This window comes from Drosophila novamexicana, unplaced genomic scaffold (genome assembly GCF_003285875.2).
Source record: "Drosophila novamexicana strain 15010-1031.04,08,12 unplaced genomic scaffold, DnovRS2.1 tig00000820-arrow-pilon, whole genome shotgun sequence".
Taxonomy (NCBI): domain Eukaryota; kingdom Metazoa; phylum Arthropoda; class Insecta; order Diptera; family Drosophilidae; genus Drosophila; species Drosophila novamexicana.
In genome coordinates, this window is record NW_020824828.1 from 1146726 (window position 1) to 1166337 (window position 19612).

The following is a 19612-nucleotide window of genomic DNA, read 5'->3' on the forward strand; positions in this document are numbered from 1 at the left end:
AACAAGAACAACGTAACTTATTTAAACTTAAGACCCATACAAGTATATAAAACAAACAAACAAAAAAAAAAAAATAACAAAGAAAACTAAATTATTTAAACATCAATTTATTACTGATAGGGAACGGAACCGATCCCCGAAAAACAAAATTATTTAACATATTACTTAGCTGAATAGAATGCATCAGAGCATCAGAGGGGTAATCAGAGGATATAGTACGTGCTATATACATATGCATATACATATATATACATGGGTGTGTGAGCATAAGCATATGTATATATCTATAATGACGACAGTTTTTAGTCTTTACTAATAAAGAAACAACAAGAGAATACAAGAGAATAAACGGAAAACAAAAAATCTAAAAACAATAAACATGGCATTCAAGCATATATGAAGCCCCTATATTGATAATATAAACGTGAATTTTTAGCAGTGTAAGTAATAAATAACAAACAGATAAACACACACAAACACACACGTTGATAATACTTACATAAACGAGCGCTAAATGTCGCCCAGTTGTTGTACTAAGACCCGAAAACTGATTGAAATACCATACAGCATACATCATTTTCAGGATCACAAAACATATTCTTATATATATATATATATATATATATATATATATATATATATATATATATATATGCATACATATGGACAAGTGCGCAGCATATGGGCATGTAAAGGCAAGCAAGCATACATATATATATATACATATATATATATATATATATATATATATGCATATAATAAATAAAAATAATACTAATATAATATTATTATGCAAAAGAAGGGAAATGCTAAGATCCAATAGTAAAATTTATATCTAAGGATACATTATACATATATACATCAACATCAACATCGACAGTGACAACAAACACAGCTACACGTACATGGGCATAAACTCACATTATTGACTTGTATATAACACATACACTCAGACACACAGGCACACACACATAACACAAAACCAAGGAAACACAAACAAAGAAACAAACAAACGAACACACACACCCACACACACTCTCACACTCAACAGATACAATACTATTTTACAATTAGTTAATTTAACTTGCTAAAAATATTGCATCGCATTACATATAACAAGTAAATGGCAAAGAAAAAATAAAAGACAAGAAAATGAATATTGAATGGAAGCAAAGCAAGAAATAATAAAAATCATATGCATCAAAGTAAATTAAAAGTCAAGAATAGTACATACAAACGCAATTAAGGGCAGACAATGCGCATTAATAGGCACGATTGAAGAGGTCATATTGGCGTCAATCAGCTTTGATTGACGCCTCTTGATACTGATGACGAGCGATGGAGCAGAATGAGAATTAATAAATTACCAAGTAATATTATACAAATATTAATATATAAATTATTATAATTATAAATTACTATTAAAGAAAAACAAAACAAACAACAAAATACAAAATCCAACAACAAAACAGATAATGAAACACACTATTATAATGCGATACAAGAAAAAAAAAAACGAAACAAAACGAATTGACAACGTTGTATGATTTTGATCAGAAAGTAATAAAAACAATTTTCGATTTGTTACGAAATATACAAATTATCTTGACTTTCTATTCGAATGGCTTCATTTTGATTGGGCGTCGTTTGCCAGCTGCTGTCGCCCTCTGTTAAGCGGTGTCTGAAACTTGTACAGCGGTATTCAAGCAGTGCGAGCAAAATGTGAACATGAATGTTGCAGCAAGCAGTGCACTTTCTGCTGGTGCATAACTACATTCATTTTTTGTAACTTATATTTTATATATTTGTATTATTATTATTATTATTATTGAATTTTATTAAGCATTACTTTTTTGCAGAAGTTCATTAAAGCTGTAAATAGGAGTTTTGCAGATCGATTGTAAGGCTGGCTTATTCATTTGCTAATTGCCAGCAATTGTTTCTAAAGAGGGCGCCATAAAATATGCAGTATGTCGTTCTGAAAGACAATAGATGGCGATGTAGGAAGCGAGATACAAGAATAAATTATTGATAAGAAAGTGTATCTGTAAGCTCAAAAGCTTTCAACTGAAACAGGTGGGAAATGACCTTCTGAATTAGCAGAACGGTAGCGAAAGTGATGAAATATTTTTGTATTATCTTTCAAAAAGATTTTAAGTAACACTGGGCAGTCAAGAGTGCGCGAATGTATTTCAACCATCTTTTACATTTTAGTCCAAAAGTAGCGAAAAGTAGCGCTAATGGGACATATGTAAATCAATTTACTCACACTATTTTCCCTCTTATACTCTTGAAAGGGGGCATTTCAATTTTGTAAGGCATATCTCTCACCCCATTTGATAAAAATCAGCAGGACAGTCTAAATAGTCACGGACACGTCAGTACATCTGTATCTATAAGAACTGCCTTCTCAGCATTTAACAAATAAAAAACATTATCGCATAAGCCACATAAGCCTCAACAACATTTATTATGTAATGTTTAAGAAGTCAACCGTCTGATATATACGGATATATGCACAAATAAGCTGATTCTTATTCCCACACCTCATAACCACTTCTTCCCTTATTACAAACACAAGTAACAATTATTTGAACCTTTATTTTGAATAACTAGCTAAAGCTAATATCCTAAACGAAACATAAAATAGACAACACTCGAAATAAACAAGTCATAGGGTAAGCTGCTTCCCATTTCGGGCACAATTTTGTCTTATTCTCAAACAGCGATGGGTAAATGAATTTGTGCTCTTAATTTTAACGTTGCTGAGCTGGGCGGTTGGCAAAAAAATACTTATGTAATAGATCGATTGGCAATCATAAATAGGTTCCGCAACGTTGTTGTGAAAACACAACATAGGCTAATCCCCGAACTGCTGTTTCCTCTTTGTCCGACGCCTCACCCGATGCGAATCGCGGGTTATCGGACTCGCAATCGGTGTAATGCAAACGTTGTTTAAAGATCAAGCGATATATAGGTAGGTTTAACATGCGACATAATTACCGCTGATTGAATTGAATTTTTGGGTATTTGTTTAAAACTGATGCTCGACATCCCCGCACGCTCTGCACATATCATGTGTCAAAAAGCAAACGAACCGACAATTTGGTAGTATACGCTAGGAAACAACAACAGCAACGAGACTCTGACACCAGCAGCAGCATTAGATGAGTCTTTGACGATAAGCGTCATTTTCCCGACGCTCTTGAGTTTGTTTTCCTTTTATTTTGATTTATTTTTTTAGACGGAAATGCATACAGTTTGCAAAAAATAGGAGCGAAGTGTTAGTGAAGTACAACTGGACGTTTGTTTATGATATTCGTTGCTTATCTCTGATTTTGTATTTCTATTTGTTTTGGCGGCCATTCAATTCAAATGTCCATTCGCAAATCGAAACGCCAAAAAAATCGAGTAAACGCGACTGCCATTCATTAGTCAGTCCTCCCATCCATAGGTTGTTTGAAGAACCCCTGATATTTTTTCGGCCACTGATGAGCTGGCGGATGTAGGCGGATGTAGGCGGCGCCAATGCCTATGATGACCTCTCTAATAGCCACAGATCGCTGCACATGTCATGAATGGCCCTTGGCAGCAGCAACCCGATATTTGGTCAATACTTCTTAACTCGTGCGATATCTGTATTTTAAATGGAAAAACTATTAATGTTGAGCGAATCATGAATAATGTAATTACATATATTATGTAATAGCGGGAAGTACCAAGCTATGCGTGGCCTAATTTATTTTCCTCTAACGTTATCATATATTCTAGCAGTAGTAGTTTGGATATCAAAGTTCGTAATGTCTCCGGTTTTTGTAGTCAGTTTTTCAAATGGTAGAGCCTTTTCGATTTGAACGGATCACGACTATCGATTGGCATTTAAAGCATGCAATTCTTTAATTTACCCAAATTTGACGGAAATGGCATGGGGTCCTGAATTTTTGATAATAATCAATTCTACAGCGCTTCACGAGCTAAACAAGCCCAACATTTCCAAGATCGGACGTCATTGAAGCTTATTCTTGGCACTTAATAACATGATCATAGCGAGAGTATGCTACTTTCAAAAGTCGTATCTCCTATTCCATTCTGAGAGTCCGAAAAAGAACAGCGACTTAAAGTTTTAAAATAAATATAGAATTAAATAATATAAAATAGAAAACAATTTTAAGATGTACATATGTATTATTTTTAGATTGCGTTTTGTTAATGTACATTAACTACACAATTTAATTCCATTGGCAGGCCAATTTTATGCAATAAAATTAACGGTCTCAGACTTTGGCTGCCCTGCGAGATTTCAATAAAAATTCAGTTGAAATACCAGGCACACAGAATTGACTGTAGGTATATAGACAAAAAAATCGGTGTTCAAAAAAATGCATTGCATATGTAAATGGAGCCAGGCAGGCGCTGGACAGAAAAACAGCACAGGAAAATATTTCATTGCCTACTTCTCAGGAGCAAAAGTGTTAGGCAGCTGCTGACGTGAATAAAAAGCATTCACGTTTCTGGACAATTTCCATGCGAAATAGCCAACAAAAATGTTGCAAGAAACGTGATTTTTCTTAAATCCCTGCATAGCTTCTGCCTGGCGTTATGGAATACAAGTATACGGAATTTCTGCAAAGTCCCGTCTTGCGAAAATCAGGGTCTTACAAGCAAGTACAATTGAAATAAAGCAAACAAAAAGATACAATTTATATGTGTGTATGCATTGCGTGAGTGTATTGGCTCGTTGTTGGGTGCAGAGTGACTTCTAGTTGTGGACTCCCAGCAAGAACATTCTCGCTTGATCTGTGAGGATCAGCGACTCAAAATAATTCATCTTATGTCCCCCTGGCTACTATCAGTTGCCATTGCTGGTACTCCTCTGTTTGTTATCTAATCCGTGGCAGGTCGACTGTATGATTGTTTGTGAGTGTGAGTTGCTATTAGCATGGAACAGTCAGAATGAAAATCCATATCCAAATCTAAATTGGAATCAGGCTCAGCAACGCAAAGTCGTTGTTATTTACTTTTTATGTTTGTTTTTGATTTATTTATTTATTTATTATTACATTTGACTGATTGTCGAGCGTCGTGAGCTGCCCGCCCCTCCCCCTGACCTAAGCTCATGTATTATGAACAAGTTTATTGTCGTGTGCTATGTCTATTTAGTTAGTGGGAGCGCCGCAGGGGAGGGGGCGGGGCGGGAGGTGTGCATGTAAAAGCAGGCTGTGCGACAGCAGGCAGCCTCGTCAAAAATTAAAAAGTGCGTGTTGATTTTTGTTTTATGTAGCTGCCAAATCATATTACGGCATTTGTTATGCACCAGGCAAGCAGGGCTTTTAGCATTTCGAAAATCCCATTTTTGTCGGTACCCAAAATATTTGACTGAAAATATGTGAAGCAACTTTATGCATTCGGCAACACAACAGACTTGTCTCAAACAGTTATGACACCAGCTAAAAGCATTGCCTTGAACTAAAAGAAAAACGAGAATGTGTCTATATGAAAAAGGTTTGAAAATATTATAAATCTTTGGGAATACAAAACTCCTATTAGAGAACGATAATTCCATTTTTTCTAATCTAACCAAAATGAACGTATAGTTGCATATATATGATACTTATAAGTAAAACATTCAAAACAAATACTTATACATTCATATATTTTTATACCCTGAACTTATTAAAAATGGGTATAAGGGTATATTGTATTTGTGCAAAATCCAAATGTATGTAACAGGCAGAAGGAAGCTTCTCCGACCCCATAAAGTACATATATTCTTGATCAGCATCAATAGCCGAGTCGATCTAGCCATGTCCGTCTGTCTGTCCGTCCGTCCGTCCGTATGTATGAACGCATGGATTTCAGAACCTATAACCTGCGTAGATCGAGATTGCTTCCGATAATCGATAGCTTACTCCGTTTCCAAGCAATCAATAAAAATCGATATCGATATCATGGTTTTTGGGCAATTTTGGTAAATAATAAGAGCTAGAGTCACCAAACCTGACATATAGCTTCTAAAATAGAATATATATATGCAATTGATGTTGGAAGAAGAGGGTTCAGGGTATCCCCTAGTCGGGAGCTCCCGACTAGAACCTCTTACTTGTTCTTTTTGCGTTGTAAAAAATTTTTACAGTGGGGTGGATTTTCCGGTGTGTCGTACTTCAAATGATATTTGACACAGATATCTAATGATTAATTTCAGTTCGGACAAGCAGCTTATATTTATAGCACAAATATTAATAAGCATTACGATGTATGAATACACAAATAATAAAAGAACATTGCGTTATTAAAAAGAAATATAAATAAATGTCGTAACTTGATCTTAATGTTTCCAATGTCTTAAATATTACCAAAATATTATTTTTAAATATAGTGTGGACATCCTATGCAATATTCCAGCCTAGTTAATATATCATTGTCGTTTCAGTTTTTCAAAGTTTTAGATTCTTAAGTGCCTTAAAGTTGTATGAAGTAGTTGTCGTGCGAGATGTTGCCAGTCTGCTGGGCATGCTCCTGGCCATTAGTAAAATCAACAGTCCACACACACAGGCAGTTGGCAGTGGCAGCTACAAAGGGCAAACGATTGCCTGAATTTTGTTTCACCTTTCTCTGTATCTGTCTCTTTCTTTTGCTTGTAACTCGTCACTCTTTTTCTGGCATGCCCCCTGCCCGCTCGCTACTCTGTTTAACGTGGTCCCTGCCTTTCAGTGTGACTGTTGTAGCTATTGTCAACGACGTGGAAAATGTTACGCTACAATTTAATTGAAAGGATAATCAGGAGCACAGCGGCAGCGCGTTATGCGAGGAGCGCACTCATTCAAAGGGGCAAGGATACAAAAAGCCGTGCAATGAATGTGCTCTGTGTGTTGCAAATAGAAATAAATAGCAAACGCAAACGCAGAAGCAGACGCAGGCGCGGACTCAACGGTGGCAACATCGGCTTTTGTTGTTCCCGTCAAGTGTCCTTTTTGATGACGACGGCAATGGCTTTGGCTTTGGCTCTGGCTCCGGCGTTGGCTGTGGCTGTGGCAATGATGGCGTTTCGGGGTTGCTTTGGTAGACCTCGCTTGTGGCCGGGTATGTGAGCCCACAACGTGGCCAGCTTTGCTTCCGTTGCGTCGCTGCGATCCTCGGCCGGCCGAGCGCACACAGAGACGGGGCTGGGGGAGCGCCCGTGGCGCGAGGCGTGTGAAGAACACGGTAGGAGGACAGTGTCGCCAGCTAAAAGGGGTCGCCATCTCAGGGCAAGCAGCCGTCGACTTTACCGGCGATTGGCAAATGAAACTAAATAAAATTAAATGCGTTGCACAAGTTGCAAATTCATGCACAATCAAAAGGATTCATGCTGCGTGGCCCTTCCTGTGCTTCCTCTTTTCCACCTCTCCCCTCTCTCGCTCTCTCTCTCTCTCTCTCTCCTGGTGTGGCACAAAAGCCAGCAGCAGGCGGCAAAAAATCAAAATAAAAAATGTAATTTTAATCGAATTCATTCGCCCCTTTGATGCATACGAATAGTTTTTGATTCACATTCAGCATTCACAGCTAAGCATTTTTATTCAAGTGCCCAGCCCTTCGCCTTGGGCAAACCTTATTAGAGTCGCCCGCTGTCCTCTGTCCCTCTCAGCACCTCACAGCCCTTTTCCTTGATTTGTGTTGTGCCAACAATCGCAGGATGTGCAGCGTGTTCCCCTTCCCTGCCCCATCCACCAGATCCACGGCATCCGAATCGCAAAAGCATTCTTCCACGAGCAATGCAATTAACTCGGCCAGCCAGCTGACTCCGACTCTGACGGACGACTGGCTGACTAACTGACTAACTGACTGACTAACTGACTAACTGACTGAATGTCGGATTGACAAATCTCGACTGCACTCGCGTGCTGAGTAATTAAAACACGAAGAATCCATTGCTAATTAACAACTGTTAGCTTTAGCACCATTCAAAACAAAAAAGGCAAAAAAAGAGAAAAATTGAAAAGTTTGTTTTAGAGAGCCGAAGATAAATTACCCTTTGCATATACATGGCAGATGTAACATATATATCTGATGGGCAGACGAGCACGGCAAATTCATTCTTTATAAGGCGATATCTTATATTCACAAATGAAAAAAGGTGTAGAGAAAAAGTCGCAAAGGTTCAATTTTGGCAGTGAGCATTTTCTATAGACCAAAATATATGAGAACATATCTTCCGTCATGCTTTGCGCATATCCTGAAAAATCGTATTACCTTTCGAAGTGTACATAAAATGGGTTTCATCCAGCAAGCTATTGGCAATATGGGGAATGTTGTTTTCTATTCCATTTTCTTATTGCATTTGCTTGCTGAAAGACAAATAAAAATATATGCACTTAATTCCAGATCTTAATAAAAAGTGAAATATAAATTGTTAAACGCTTTTAATGAAATAAAATCTCAACGATTTCAAATGGTGATTAAGGAATTTTCAATTTTTTTATCTTTTGCAGAGAATTGAAAAGCGAACTTGTTTCGCTTAAAACTTTGATTGACATATGTATTTTCCCACAGCCTGCTATATGTACACATTCTTTTTTTTTTTTTTTGGTTTATTTATTTGGCATTCGTATGCTATATTTAACCAATTTCTGGGGAGCATTCATATTGTTTGACAGTTGTTACAAAAAAATAAATAAAAGAGTAAATCAAAAATTAAATCGAGACGCGAGTTGTTCACCTTCAGCTGAGAGACGCGTAAATCGAGTGCGACGCTTTGTTTGTCCATGTAAAATAATATTGTATTTGGTTGTTTGCCTATTTGCACGCTGACAATGTCGTTTTAGGCTAATGAATGAAGGGACTAAAAGGACACGGCATAAAGGATTTCGCGCGTGTATATGGCACAGAAATAAATGCGCGTTTTAGTAAAAATGTGTGCATAAACCAGCTTAACCGAGCAGAGAGCTGCTGCCGGGCGGATCGCTTTGCATTTGATCCCGATAACCTATGATTATTTGGACTAGGACTTGGCGCCACTTGACAGCTGCGCCGAAACTGATTTATGTAGCGCCCGAATCCTAGCCAAACCGAACAGCAGTTGGCTGACATACCCAGGAATTAATGGGTAGCACAATTGACTTGTCAGAACGAGATCGAGAACGAGCACAAGTGCGACGGCGTCTTGTGGCGAGTTGTGGATGAGGGGTCAGTTCGTCGAGCTGCCGTCTATTAGGAGCTGCACACTCAAAACCCAATTTTGCGAGAATCCTGTCTGCTGTTTGTCAGCCTATTACTTAATCAAGACGCTCGTTTTTAACCAGAAGTCTAAAGGATATAAGAGACTGTATGTAGAAAGGACGTTGCATGTTTTGACACAAGGCGGCGACAACAACAACAAGAACAACAACAAATGTAAACAGACACTGCCCAACTGTTGCTGTTGTTGTTGCTGTTATGTAATTGGAACTGCAGTTGTTCAACTCTAGTGTTTTGTATCCTGGGTGCCGTTTTTAACACGCCTTCCTCAAGTGCCCAAATGGCTGCTCTATCGCTACCTGATCGCTGCCTGCACTATTTATAATGAGGTAGTTACTCGACTGCGATTTCGCCTGATTAGGCAGAAACAACAGCCTCGAAGAAGTTGAGCCACAGCGGCAGCTGCTACAGGAAACCATCTTGGGGAGGGGTGTTCATTCTAATGCCACTGTGCCATGCCACAGTCTGCTAATCAGCTGCGTGGCCAGCTCCATGTCACAGCTTGATGCGCCCTCTGCCTGGCAGAAAGGGTCACCCCATACACACAAAATTGAGCTGACCGAATGCTTGACCACTGGGTGCGCGCCTGATTGGCCCGCGTGTTGACCAAAGGCGCAGGCGCAACGGATTAGCACGGGGTCTTGGCCAGCCGAATGAAACCACGGTGCGGTGCACGGTGCTCGGCGAGTCGAACTGGGCTGGACAGGGCCGGGCCGGGGTGGGGCAGGCCAGTTGCCTTTGCTTTTGTCCGCTCACGACCGCTTGGCACGAAAATGAAGCTGTTTTAGGCGCTGCGAGAACAATGCTCCCATTTACGATCCACGCACCGGGAGAACTTGCTTCACTTTTATTGTTGTGCCCCGTAATTGCCGCCCTGAGACCAGGCATTAGTGCCCCGGCACGCAGCCATTCTTTACATCCCATCCCCCTGCATCCGCTGCTGCGCGGGCAACCGCATTCAGTCGCATTCTAAACAAAGTTTTTTTTTGCTGCTTTCAAACTTTATTGAGGCGCTCGCATGCAAATAAGACAGAAAACTGAAAAAAAGAATAAGCACCAAAGCCAACACAGATATGCACGCGGTTCTGGTCTTTGGACGTCTGCCACGATGCGGGATTAAACGACACAAAGTGGAAGCACTTTGCCGGAAACAGATTGAACAAATGAGACACTCGAAGCGCAGACACCTCGTCGAGGAGTGGCCCCGAGCTCGCCTGCCAGAAATGCTCATTTGGCCAGTAGCCGAAGGAAAAAAGTGTCAGACAGCTCGTGACAAGGCCCTGAGGCAAGGATCAGCTGCGCCAGGACTGAGGTCCAGTCTTAGTCTGGAATTTGTCACGGCTGCAGAGTGCGAACAAAGCGACAGTTTTCTTTTTGTTTTTGATCACATTATTACTGAGATGCAGTGCCGACCTGCTTTACTCTGCTTTTCTTTTAGTCGCCCGGCCATGAAAATTGCAATTTTTCCCCAGATAATTTCAATTTGTGAGCGCACAACGGGGCAATGTTTCAATGTTGCAACCTCGTAACGTCGTTTGCCGCTTCACCACACAGCCAATTAGCCAGGGCGAGAGGCTGGGACAGGCATCAATTGATTCGTTGCGCCATCATCGCTATCAATAGGAGGAACAGAAGCAGGAGCCGATGTCCCATCAATGTGTGGTGGATCGACCGCAATCATTTGGCCACAGCGGGTACTCGTGGCTGCGACGCTGGTCGAAGTGGAACAGAAAGGAACGGAACGGAACGGATTGAGCAAGTTTTGGTAACGTTCTTGGGAAAAGGCTGGTTCGATCGGGCAGCTCCATGTGATGAGCGTTGCTAACGCGCCCATTTATGGACACACTGGACCCCTGGGCATATTTGTCATGCCACATTTTGTAGCGTGCCGCAACCTTATGCGGCGTTTTGCGCACATATTTCTATATGCGATCTGTGAGACTCTGATGATCATTATGATGTGGATGATGTATTCATTTAGACCCGGACACCCTGCCGCTGTCACATGCCCATCGGCATCGCCATCATTATTATCATTAACTGAAGTGCTAAGTGGCCGCGTGTGACCAATTTGTTGGGCACAGCTGCCAATAACGGGCCCGACTCGGGCCCACTGGCCATTGTTGTCCGCACGTTAAATGTGCCAATGAGCCATGGGTGGTGCCATCGACGAAGTTCTGCAATCTGAAGCCAAACAAATTACGACCAGGTGACTTGCTTTGAAACTATGGCAAATCATTGCCATTGCAAATCAAAAATCAAAAGTATTTAAAATAAGTAAACATTATCAAATATTGTTTTCAGCAAATGGCAAAATTTCATTTCCATATGAGGTTCAATATATTAAGGTGGGTAGAAAGACGGGCCATGTAGTTAATGGACTGCTGCCGTAAGAGGTTACCCACCAAGGGAACCTTTAGATCTCTTGCTAAGGCCCGGTTGCGGATGTACCAGGGGCCCCAGTACTTAGTCTCAGCACCTTGCATTGGAACACACTAATCTTCCTCCAATGGGATTTTGCTGCAGTGCCGAAGATTTGGCTTGCATAGCACCCAACTGGGCCAGTAGGGTTTTGTACAGCAGCACCTTGCTGCTCAGAGAAGGTTTGCTGTTTTCCTTCAAGAGCCATGTCATACTATTCAGTTTTTGTAGTAAGCTATGACATACTGTTATCTAAAGTACCAAATGAATCGGGACACAATGAATCGGTTGGCACAACTTTCGATTACTTTTGTGACCAATTGTGGGTCAATTGTGTGCTGCTGCTCGCACTATATAAATAGAATGACAAAATTGATACATTTTGATTTATCCAAAAAAAAAAAAAAACAAACAAAAATATATAAATAAAAGTTCATATTTGATTCATATGATATTTCTTAACCTTTTTTTAAACTATCGTCAGCTTCAAATGGAGAGCATTTTTGAACATGACATCGAGCTGCTGTTAAATATGACTTCAAGAATAGTCTTTATATTTAAGCATTCGGAATAGTTTCTTGCATATTTTTGCTTGAATTTGTTTACTTAACACATACATGTACACACACATGTGGCTTTGATGGTGGCTAAAAGGAAATGAAATGACCGGAAGTTAAATCAAGCCAATTCAATGCATTGGCGAAAATTGTATCAAAACCAAATTGAACGAAAGTCAATGGCAAAAATTTTATGCCAGCCACGTAACAAAACTAAATACAAATATGTTGGCTCATTGTTGTTGTTGTTCTTCTTCTTCTTCATCATCGTTTTCTTCGTGATGTTGTTGTTGTTGTTGTTGGCACCCTTGCCGAATAATTCAAATAAAATTTACACCTTTGACCGTTCGCCCTCAGTCGTCGCCATATAAATACGTAGATAGACTTTTGGTTGCCTTGCTGACCGAGGGACGACAAACGGAAATCCTTTTTCAATTTTATTTTATAGTAGAATGCGCACACACATGAATACACACACACACACACACACACACACACACTTGCAAGCACAGCTGCTGCAAGTTATTGCAAAATATAAATTGAGTTGCCGGCCACCGAAGTTGATTATGGTCTACGCTCCAGCGAATCTGAGCCAACAAATTTTCTCAATTCGGTTAAAAAATCAACACCAAGTCAGCTCCAGAGTAACGGCAAAGGGCCCCAAACACTCCTCCCTAAATCAACTGCTAGCAACCTCCAGACAGCGCCCATAGTTAGCTCTAGTAAGGGACTGCCTTTTAGCAACAACAAAGCGAGAAAGAGTGCTCTAGTCTGGACTAGAAGATGCCCTTTACCCAATTCTGAGCTGCAAAGGCATTCTTGAATAAATTTGGACCAAATAGACCCATCTTTTCAGAGCTGATGTATGGGGCACAGATGTATGCATAACCAAAGCGTAAGGCAGAGGTATTGGCAACGTGAAACCTTCTTGATTTCTTCTATCGTTAAGCACTTATATAATTCAAGATATGTTGAAGGAACCTAATTAATAAACCCACTCGAATTTGATTAATGATTCATGAAAATAGGGCAGGTTATCGTTGATGGGCAAAAACACTGAGATTGGCATATTCATATTGATAGACTAGCAGCCGTAAATGGCTAGATCAATTTGGTTATTTAAGCTAAAAAAAAAAAATAGATACATATACATATGCTTGTCTGGGTCGCCTGTTACATAGATTTGCATTACACAATATGCCTTGTACTTGCACGTTTTTAATGGGCATAGGGCATAAGCAGTCGCTGCCAATTTGAGGGCTGGTCAATATATTGGACTACTACTCTAAGGATGTTCACACAAGCATTTGTGTGTGTGTTTGTGTGTGCGTGTGCTCCCATGTGTGTGTGTTTGGAGCTAAGCCCTGCGGCTCACTTATCAGCGTGCATTAAAACAAAGTGGGTATCGATGTAGAGTCCGGGTCGGCAACAAAAAACCTCCACCACCCTCTCGTTGGGCTGTTGACTCAATTTGCACAAAAGGCAAGAAGGAAAACGAATTTTCCATGCGCCGAATTAGCATTGCCCTGCATTGCAATCATAATATTACATTTTATTTAAAGAACAGTTGATATTAAATATGAGAAATAATTATTAGCCACTTTAAAAAAAGAATATATTCAAGCAAGTCATGAAAATTAAATCGCAAAAGTACCTATTATCGAGAATACTAGATACTGGGCAATCATTGAAATGGGATTCGAACCATTGCGCATTTCAAATTTAAGTTAAGAACTTCCCTTTGTTAGAGCATGTTTAAAACAAATAAAAAGGGTCGGGTCTTCTTTTCGGATCAAACGGACAGAAGCAGCTTTCACTTATCAAAGTGGTCGGGGTCCAAATTATTTACGCCTTAAGCTCCAAAGCCGATTTGTCCACCCACTGGCCCCGATTATGCGCCACGGTTCTCATGCCTATTCCCTTGCCCATCTCAAGCTGCAGTCACTCACATATGATGTCGAGCTCTGTTGTCCGTAGGCTTGAAGTATGCAACGCATTTGAGTTCTGGAAAATGTGACACACCGGTCGCAGGTCGCGTCCACGGCAGTCCCCTGGGGCGTGCCCCTGTTGACGGAAGTGTCGGTGCCACTTAAGGCAATGCTGGCGCCGGAATTCGTGCGAACGGAGGCTGCTCTGAACTCTTCTCTCTTCTCCTTATTGGTGAGCTGCAGTGTCAGCTTGCAGCAGATAAACAATAAACAGGGAGAGGGACGACAAGTGCAAGGGCAAAGGGACAAGTGTCAAAAGTGTTTACGCAACAAGAGCCGACCATATCCATGTCGTTAGTCTCACTTATTAATTGTATTCCGATAATAATTTCATGCTCGTTAACGATTCCCCGGCATGGTCCGGAACCGTATTAGTTACAGGACCCGCTCCCAGTCGTTAAACAGTCGCTAATTAGACGCACATGTGTAACACAAAACCGCATTTAAGCGTTACTCCAGAGCAGCCCCGGTCAAAAGGACCCAGCTCTGGGCCCGGGTCACGGCCAGGCGGGCACGTACGTGCGCGCGCTCAGTGTATTTGACCCGCCACCGACGCGACATTCGACGAGTTCCGGCGAAGCACTAAAACTGTCCCAATTGTAACGAAATTATACACTTGAACTTCTTAACTTTGCCCCAGGGTTGCGCACACAATAACTCTGTGTGTGTGTGTGAGTGGTTTGTGGTGTTTGCTGCTTGGTGTGCGTGTGTGTGGTGTTTGGTGTCTTTGCTGTCTGCAGGTTAAGCACTTTCCACGACTTTTTATGCGGCTAAGCTGAGTTTTGGGGCGGTGGCAGGAGCAGGAGCATGGGTCAAAAGTGTAAACATTTTAAAACGTTATACAAATATTTTCGTAAATATTTGCTGCAGCTGCAATCAGCTTATGCATATCTAAGAATTTAGCGAAATCTAAAATATTGCAATTCCGTATATGTAAACAATTTCATTTGTTTGTATAAGTTACTTAATTGGCATATTGAAAAAATTTATATCTTTATATAATATTAGTATGATTCAGTTGCATTAGCAGAAAATGTAATATATTTAAAATAATTATTCGCTGGCAATTAAATACAATTAGCTGGATTTGACACCATAGGGATTTTATTCATAAATTATTTAGTTCGATTTAAGTATTTTTTCTGTTTCCCAAGGCAATACGTAAGAGTGATTCGCCGAGCATCTATGAATGTCTCTTAAAATGATTTTTGTTTATTTTTAATTATTGGGGGAGGTATGAAAATAAGTGAAATATTTGCTATATGTCTACTACCAGAAAAAACATTCCAATTAAGGAGGCTCGAAATCATATAGTTGTAAAATAAATAAAATTTGTAGTAATAGCATGTCTCACAGTTTAAGACAGGAAATGTATTCTATTATTATAAGCATGTCTAATCTTAAAAAAAAAAAATTATTTAGCAAAAAATAATAAATAATAATAACAATAAACCAAAACAAAGCAACTATTTGCACAGGTTAATAGCTATTTGTGTGCATATTTTCAATCAAATCAAATTAAATCAATTCAAGCAAGTATTATTCCTAGACTTAATAAGCTTCTTAAGATCTTAAAGATGTTTTAAAGCATGTCAAAAATATTGCTTACACACATTTTTGCTCTGCAAAATTGCCCCAACAGCTGGCTCCAAAGTCGTGGCTGGCCAGCGCCAAATCGAGCAATCGCAATTGCAAAGCCAACCCCCAACTTGCGCCACTCCTAAAACAGAATCCTGCTATGTTGGCTCGTCTCATATTTTTATAAAAATAAATTTCAATACTGACTGAATGACCCACGAGGACATTGACGTTGGCAATGATATGGCTGTTGACTTTGTTGTTGCTCTCGTTGTTGTTGTTGCCGATTCAACTCGATGCGTCGCGTCTCGCCTCGTCTCGCCTTGTCTGTGACCGCTTGGTCATCGCAACATTTGCATGCCTCATTTGAGAACAAGTTCCTCTTTATTTATTTATTTTATTGCGGCCTCATTCGCGTTATGAACTCAATGGTCTGTGGACATTATTTTAATAATTGCACTCTACAACAATATCAACACAGCAGCAAACAAGAGCAATAATAACAAACCCACCCGCGCAACGCCGCCCAATACGTATGTCCTTCCCACCACCCAATACCATCTTGTTTATTGTTGTTTGCTGTTGCTGTTGGGCTTTTTATTACTCGCATTCCATTGATTTTCATGGTCTTTTGTTATAAACTTTTGTATTGTTACTTTTTATATACTTTCCTTCTCTGCGCCCAATAAACGAAGAAATTATCGCCAGACAGAGAGAGCGAGTGAGTGAGTGAGAGAGAGAGAGAGAGAGAGTGTTACGCTTGGCAAATTATTTATAAGTGCCCACAACTCTCAGTTGGCAATTATCCATATTTACCATTTGGCATAGGGTATTCCCATACCAAACCTCTCATCTAGCTTCGGCATCGACATCGTGGGCGTGGGTGATAGTCGACCGGAAGACATGTTGTCTAGAGCGTTTCGGCAAGGCTGTAGGATAATCCAGGGCTAAGCTTACACAAATGTTGTGGCCTAATTTATCTTGAGTGGATCAATTCATCAAAAAAAAAAAAAAAAAAAAACAAACAGCAGCATGGCCAGATAGATCGATTCGTTGATCGATTGAGCCAGTGGCTCAGTTTAGAGAGGATCAGATGACGTGCCAGATTTCAGGTTTTTGTTGCCATTGTGACCGGGTGTGCTTTTGTTTGCCCACTGGCCATTGGATATGCTTCCTTTTTAAAGGGGATTAAGACAAGTGCTGAGCCGAGCCCAGAGCTGGTTGCACAATGCCCAGTGCCAGTTGCAAGTGCATATGGCAAAACAAAGGACATGCACGATCGACCTGCGATAAAGGGCTATGATCTTGAGCTCTGGTCCGTTTACCCCGACAGCTAGTCTAGCGCGCATCCTCGCTCACATCCGCATACTGCCTGAATGCCTCATATTAAGCCTAAGTGTGGATTAGCCAAATGCTAATAGGTTTGCTAATGTGAAAGCACCGGCCACACATGCGGGACCAGTTCAGGCCAGGCCAGGCCAGGCTTAGGCTCACGGACAATGGCCATGACCAGTGGCCCAGTGGCTTTTATTGTGTGCCGCCCTTTCTTCAATTGGAACTCCATTGTTCAATAAATTACCAAACAATGCTGGGCATAGCGCCGGCGCTGCCACCGCACCCTCCATTCAGGCTGTGGCTCAGATTTAGGCCCAGTTTAAGGATCGGTTTCAGGTCCTCGGAATGCTTGCTCGCTATGCTAGTAATATTTAAAACAAAAAATAATAATAATGAAAATGTTAATAATATTATTAATGTTAATAAAATAAATAATAAAACCATTAATAAATAAAAAAAAAACAAAAGAATAATAAGAATATTCAGTAAGTGTTCTTTGCAAGATGCTTATATGGAGGTAACTAAGAGAACCCCATTACAAACTCATTGCGAAACCTTTATGTTATCCAGGCTGAGTTATGGCTCAGTTAGCAGAGCAGGACATAGAAATGTCAACTTTTTTGCCCGGATGCTGCGACATCATTGCGTGTCTCCTTTTTTCAGTGTTTCTAAAGTGGCGTTTGCGTTTTTAAGCCAAATCCAAAAGTATTTTTGTTGGTATATGTTGTTTTTTGGTTTGCTTTTTCATTTTTAGTGCTGCCTGCCGATGCCTGATGCCCGCACGGTACACGGTTCGTGGACCGGAATCTAGACAGGGCAGCACTAGGTTTCTAATCAGTGCAGCTTCCGCTTGCCGGGCCGTCATTCAACACAGCGCGATATTTGTCAACAAGCGGAACTATAAATATGCATGCAGCTTTTATTTTTTGAAAAGAAAAATACAGCGATAGGTTGGCAGGTCTGACAGGGCTGGGGAGGACTGGGCTGGGCTGGGATGCCAGCCCTGGCGAGCAGGGGCAGCAAACGAGCAGGCTTTGAAATTGCACTCAGGCGATTTGTCAGAGAGTGAGCTCAGGGTAAACTCGTCTGTCGAGCATTTCATTTCATTCCTACTTTTTTTCTGGCACTACATCAATTTTTCGGACTAAGGGAAAATAACAAAAATCAACTTAGAAAAAACAGTAGTAAATTGTGCACTGCAATAGAAAAGTGAATTAAACACATTGAACTAACTAGGCAGATACATCGACTGCACCAAATTTTGAAGTGGCAGCCCCCTGGAGTTGAAGTCCATAATAATATTTTGATACCAATACTGAAGATGTTGCGTCAACTTCAATTGAGAGCCCCCATTAAGGGCCTGCAGCTGAAACGCTCCTTGACTTACAGTGAGTAGATTCGATGGTATATAAAGTACATCGAGAACATGTTGGACAATGGGCTTACCTATCTATCCGTGCTGCTTTTATATTCAAATTTCATTTATATAACTTAACATACACACAGGCACACACACACGTATTATATAATATCAAATGATAGATACATATGTTAATGCATTCTCTTTAGATCCAAAGCAATTGCAGCCATTTGCTTTGGGCGAGGCTGTCAAAAAGGAGCCACAGATCAAGATGCAATCAAAGCCAGGACACTATGTAGCCCAGCTAATCGTCAAGATCGCCCCGATTAAGGCACAGAACAGTAATAATTTGCCATTGGGCTACTCCAACTTGTGCAAGGAGCTGCCGATTTATGAGAACCTACACCCTATTAGACAATACAGCGTTTGTCTAAATCCGCTGGACCAGTTGCAGACGGACCAGGGCAAACTGAGCCGAAGCAATAATTTGACAATGGGCTATTCAGATATGGGCGTGGATCAGGCAAACAGCGTGGCCCTTGTGCCGCTAGAGCATTCATCAGTTGAACAGAATTTAAAAAACGTTGTCACCCCGAAGCCGCAACCACAGCCAAAGGTGCCGGAACAGCCGCTGCGCAAGATACCATATTATAATCCACTCAGGCGCCGCAGCAACGTTGATCCGGCACGTGTCCAGTATATCAAGGATAGGTTTAAGGAACGCAGCATGGAGACCGATACTAACAAGCCGCAGGGTAAAAAGTTCGTCTCGCGCACCACGCTGCACTCTGGGCGTTTGGACAAGATTGATTAGATCGATCTCCATGAACTTTTCCCGATTTTTTTTCGATTTTACTATGCACAACTAGTCGAGTGTAAATCAGCATTCGCTTTATCGTTTTCAGCAAATTGACTTTAAATATATATTTTGTTGCCTATTGGCCTTTTCAAATCAGCACAAATGACACGATCATTTGCATTCTTTTTATATATATCCAACGCCCCAACTTGTGTGTCCAGACATCCTTGCATCCTTACAGCCAAGACTCGGGCACGACCAGTCGCGTCACCAGGGCCACAGTAAAGGGTCTTGAAAAAATGAAAATCGTACGAATAATAACAGCTTCATCCAGAAGCTAGAGTCCGGCGTCGGAAGTGGG

General features: G+C 40.7%; 1 protein-coding gene across 1 annotated transcript; it reads left to right on the forward strand.

Moving 5' to 3' along the window:
* The first annotated feature begins 18174 nt into the window (after window positions 1-18174).
* Window positions 18175-19405, forward strand: LOC115764290. The gene is made up of 2 exons (XM_030707222.1): window positions 18175-18480; window positions 18662-19405. The coding sequence occupies exons 1-2, from the start codon at window positions 18414-18416 to the stop codon at window positions 19264-19266; spliced, it is 672 nt and encodes a 223-aa protein (XP_030563082.1). The 5' UTR covers window positions 18175-18413; the 3' UTR covers window positions 19267-19405.
* The last annotated feature ends 207 nt before the right edge of the window (window positions 19406-19612 follow it).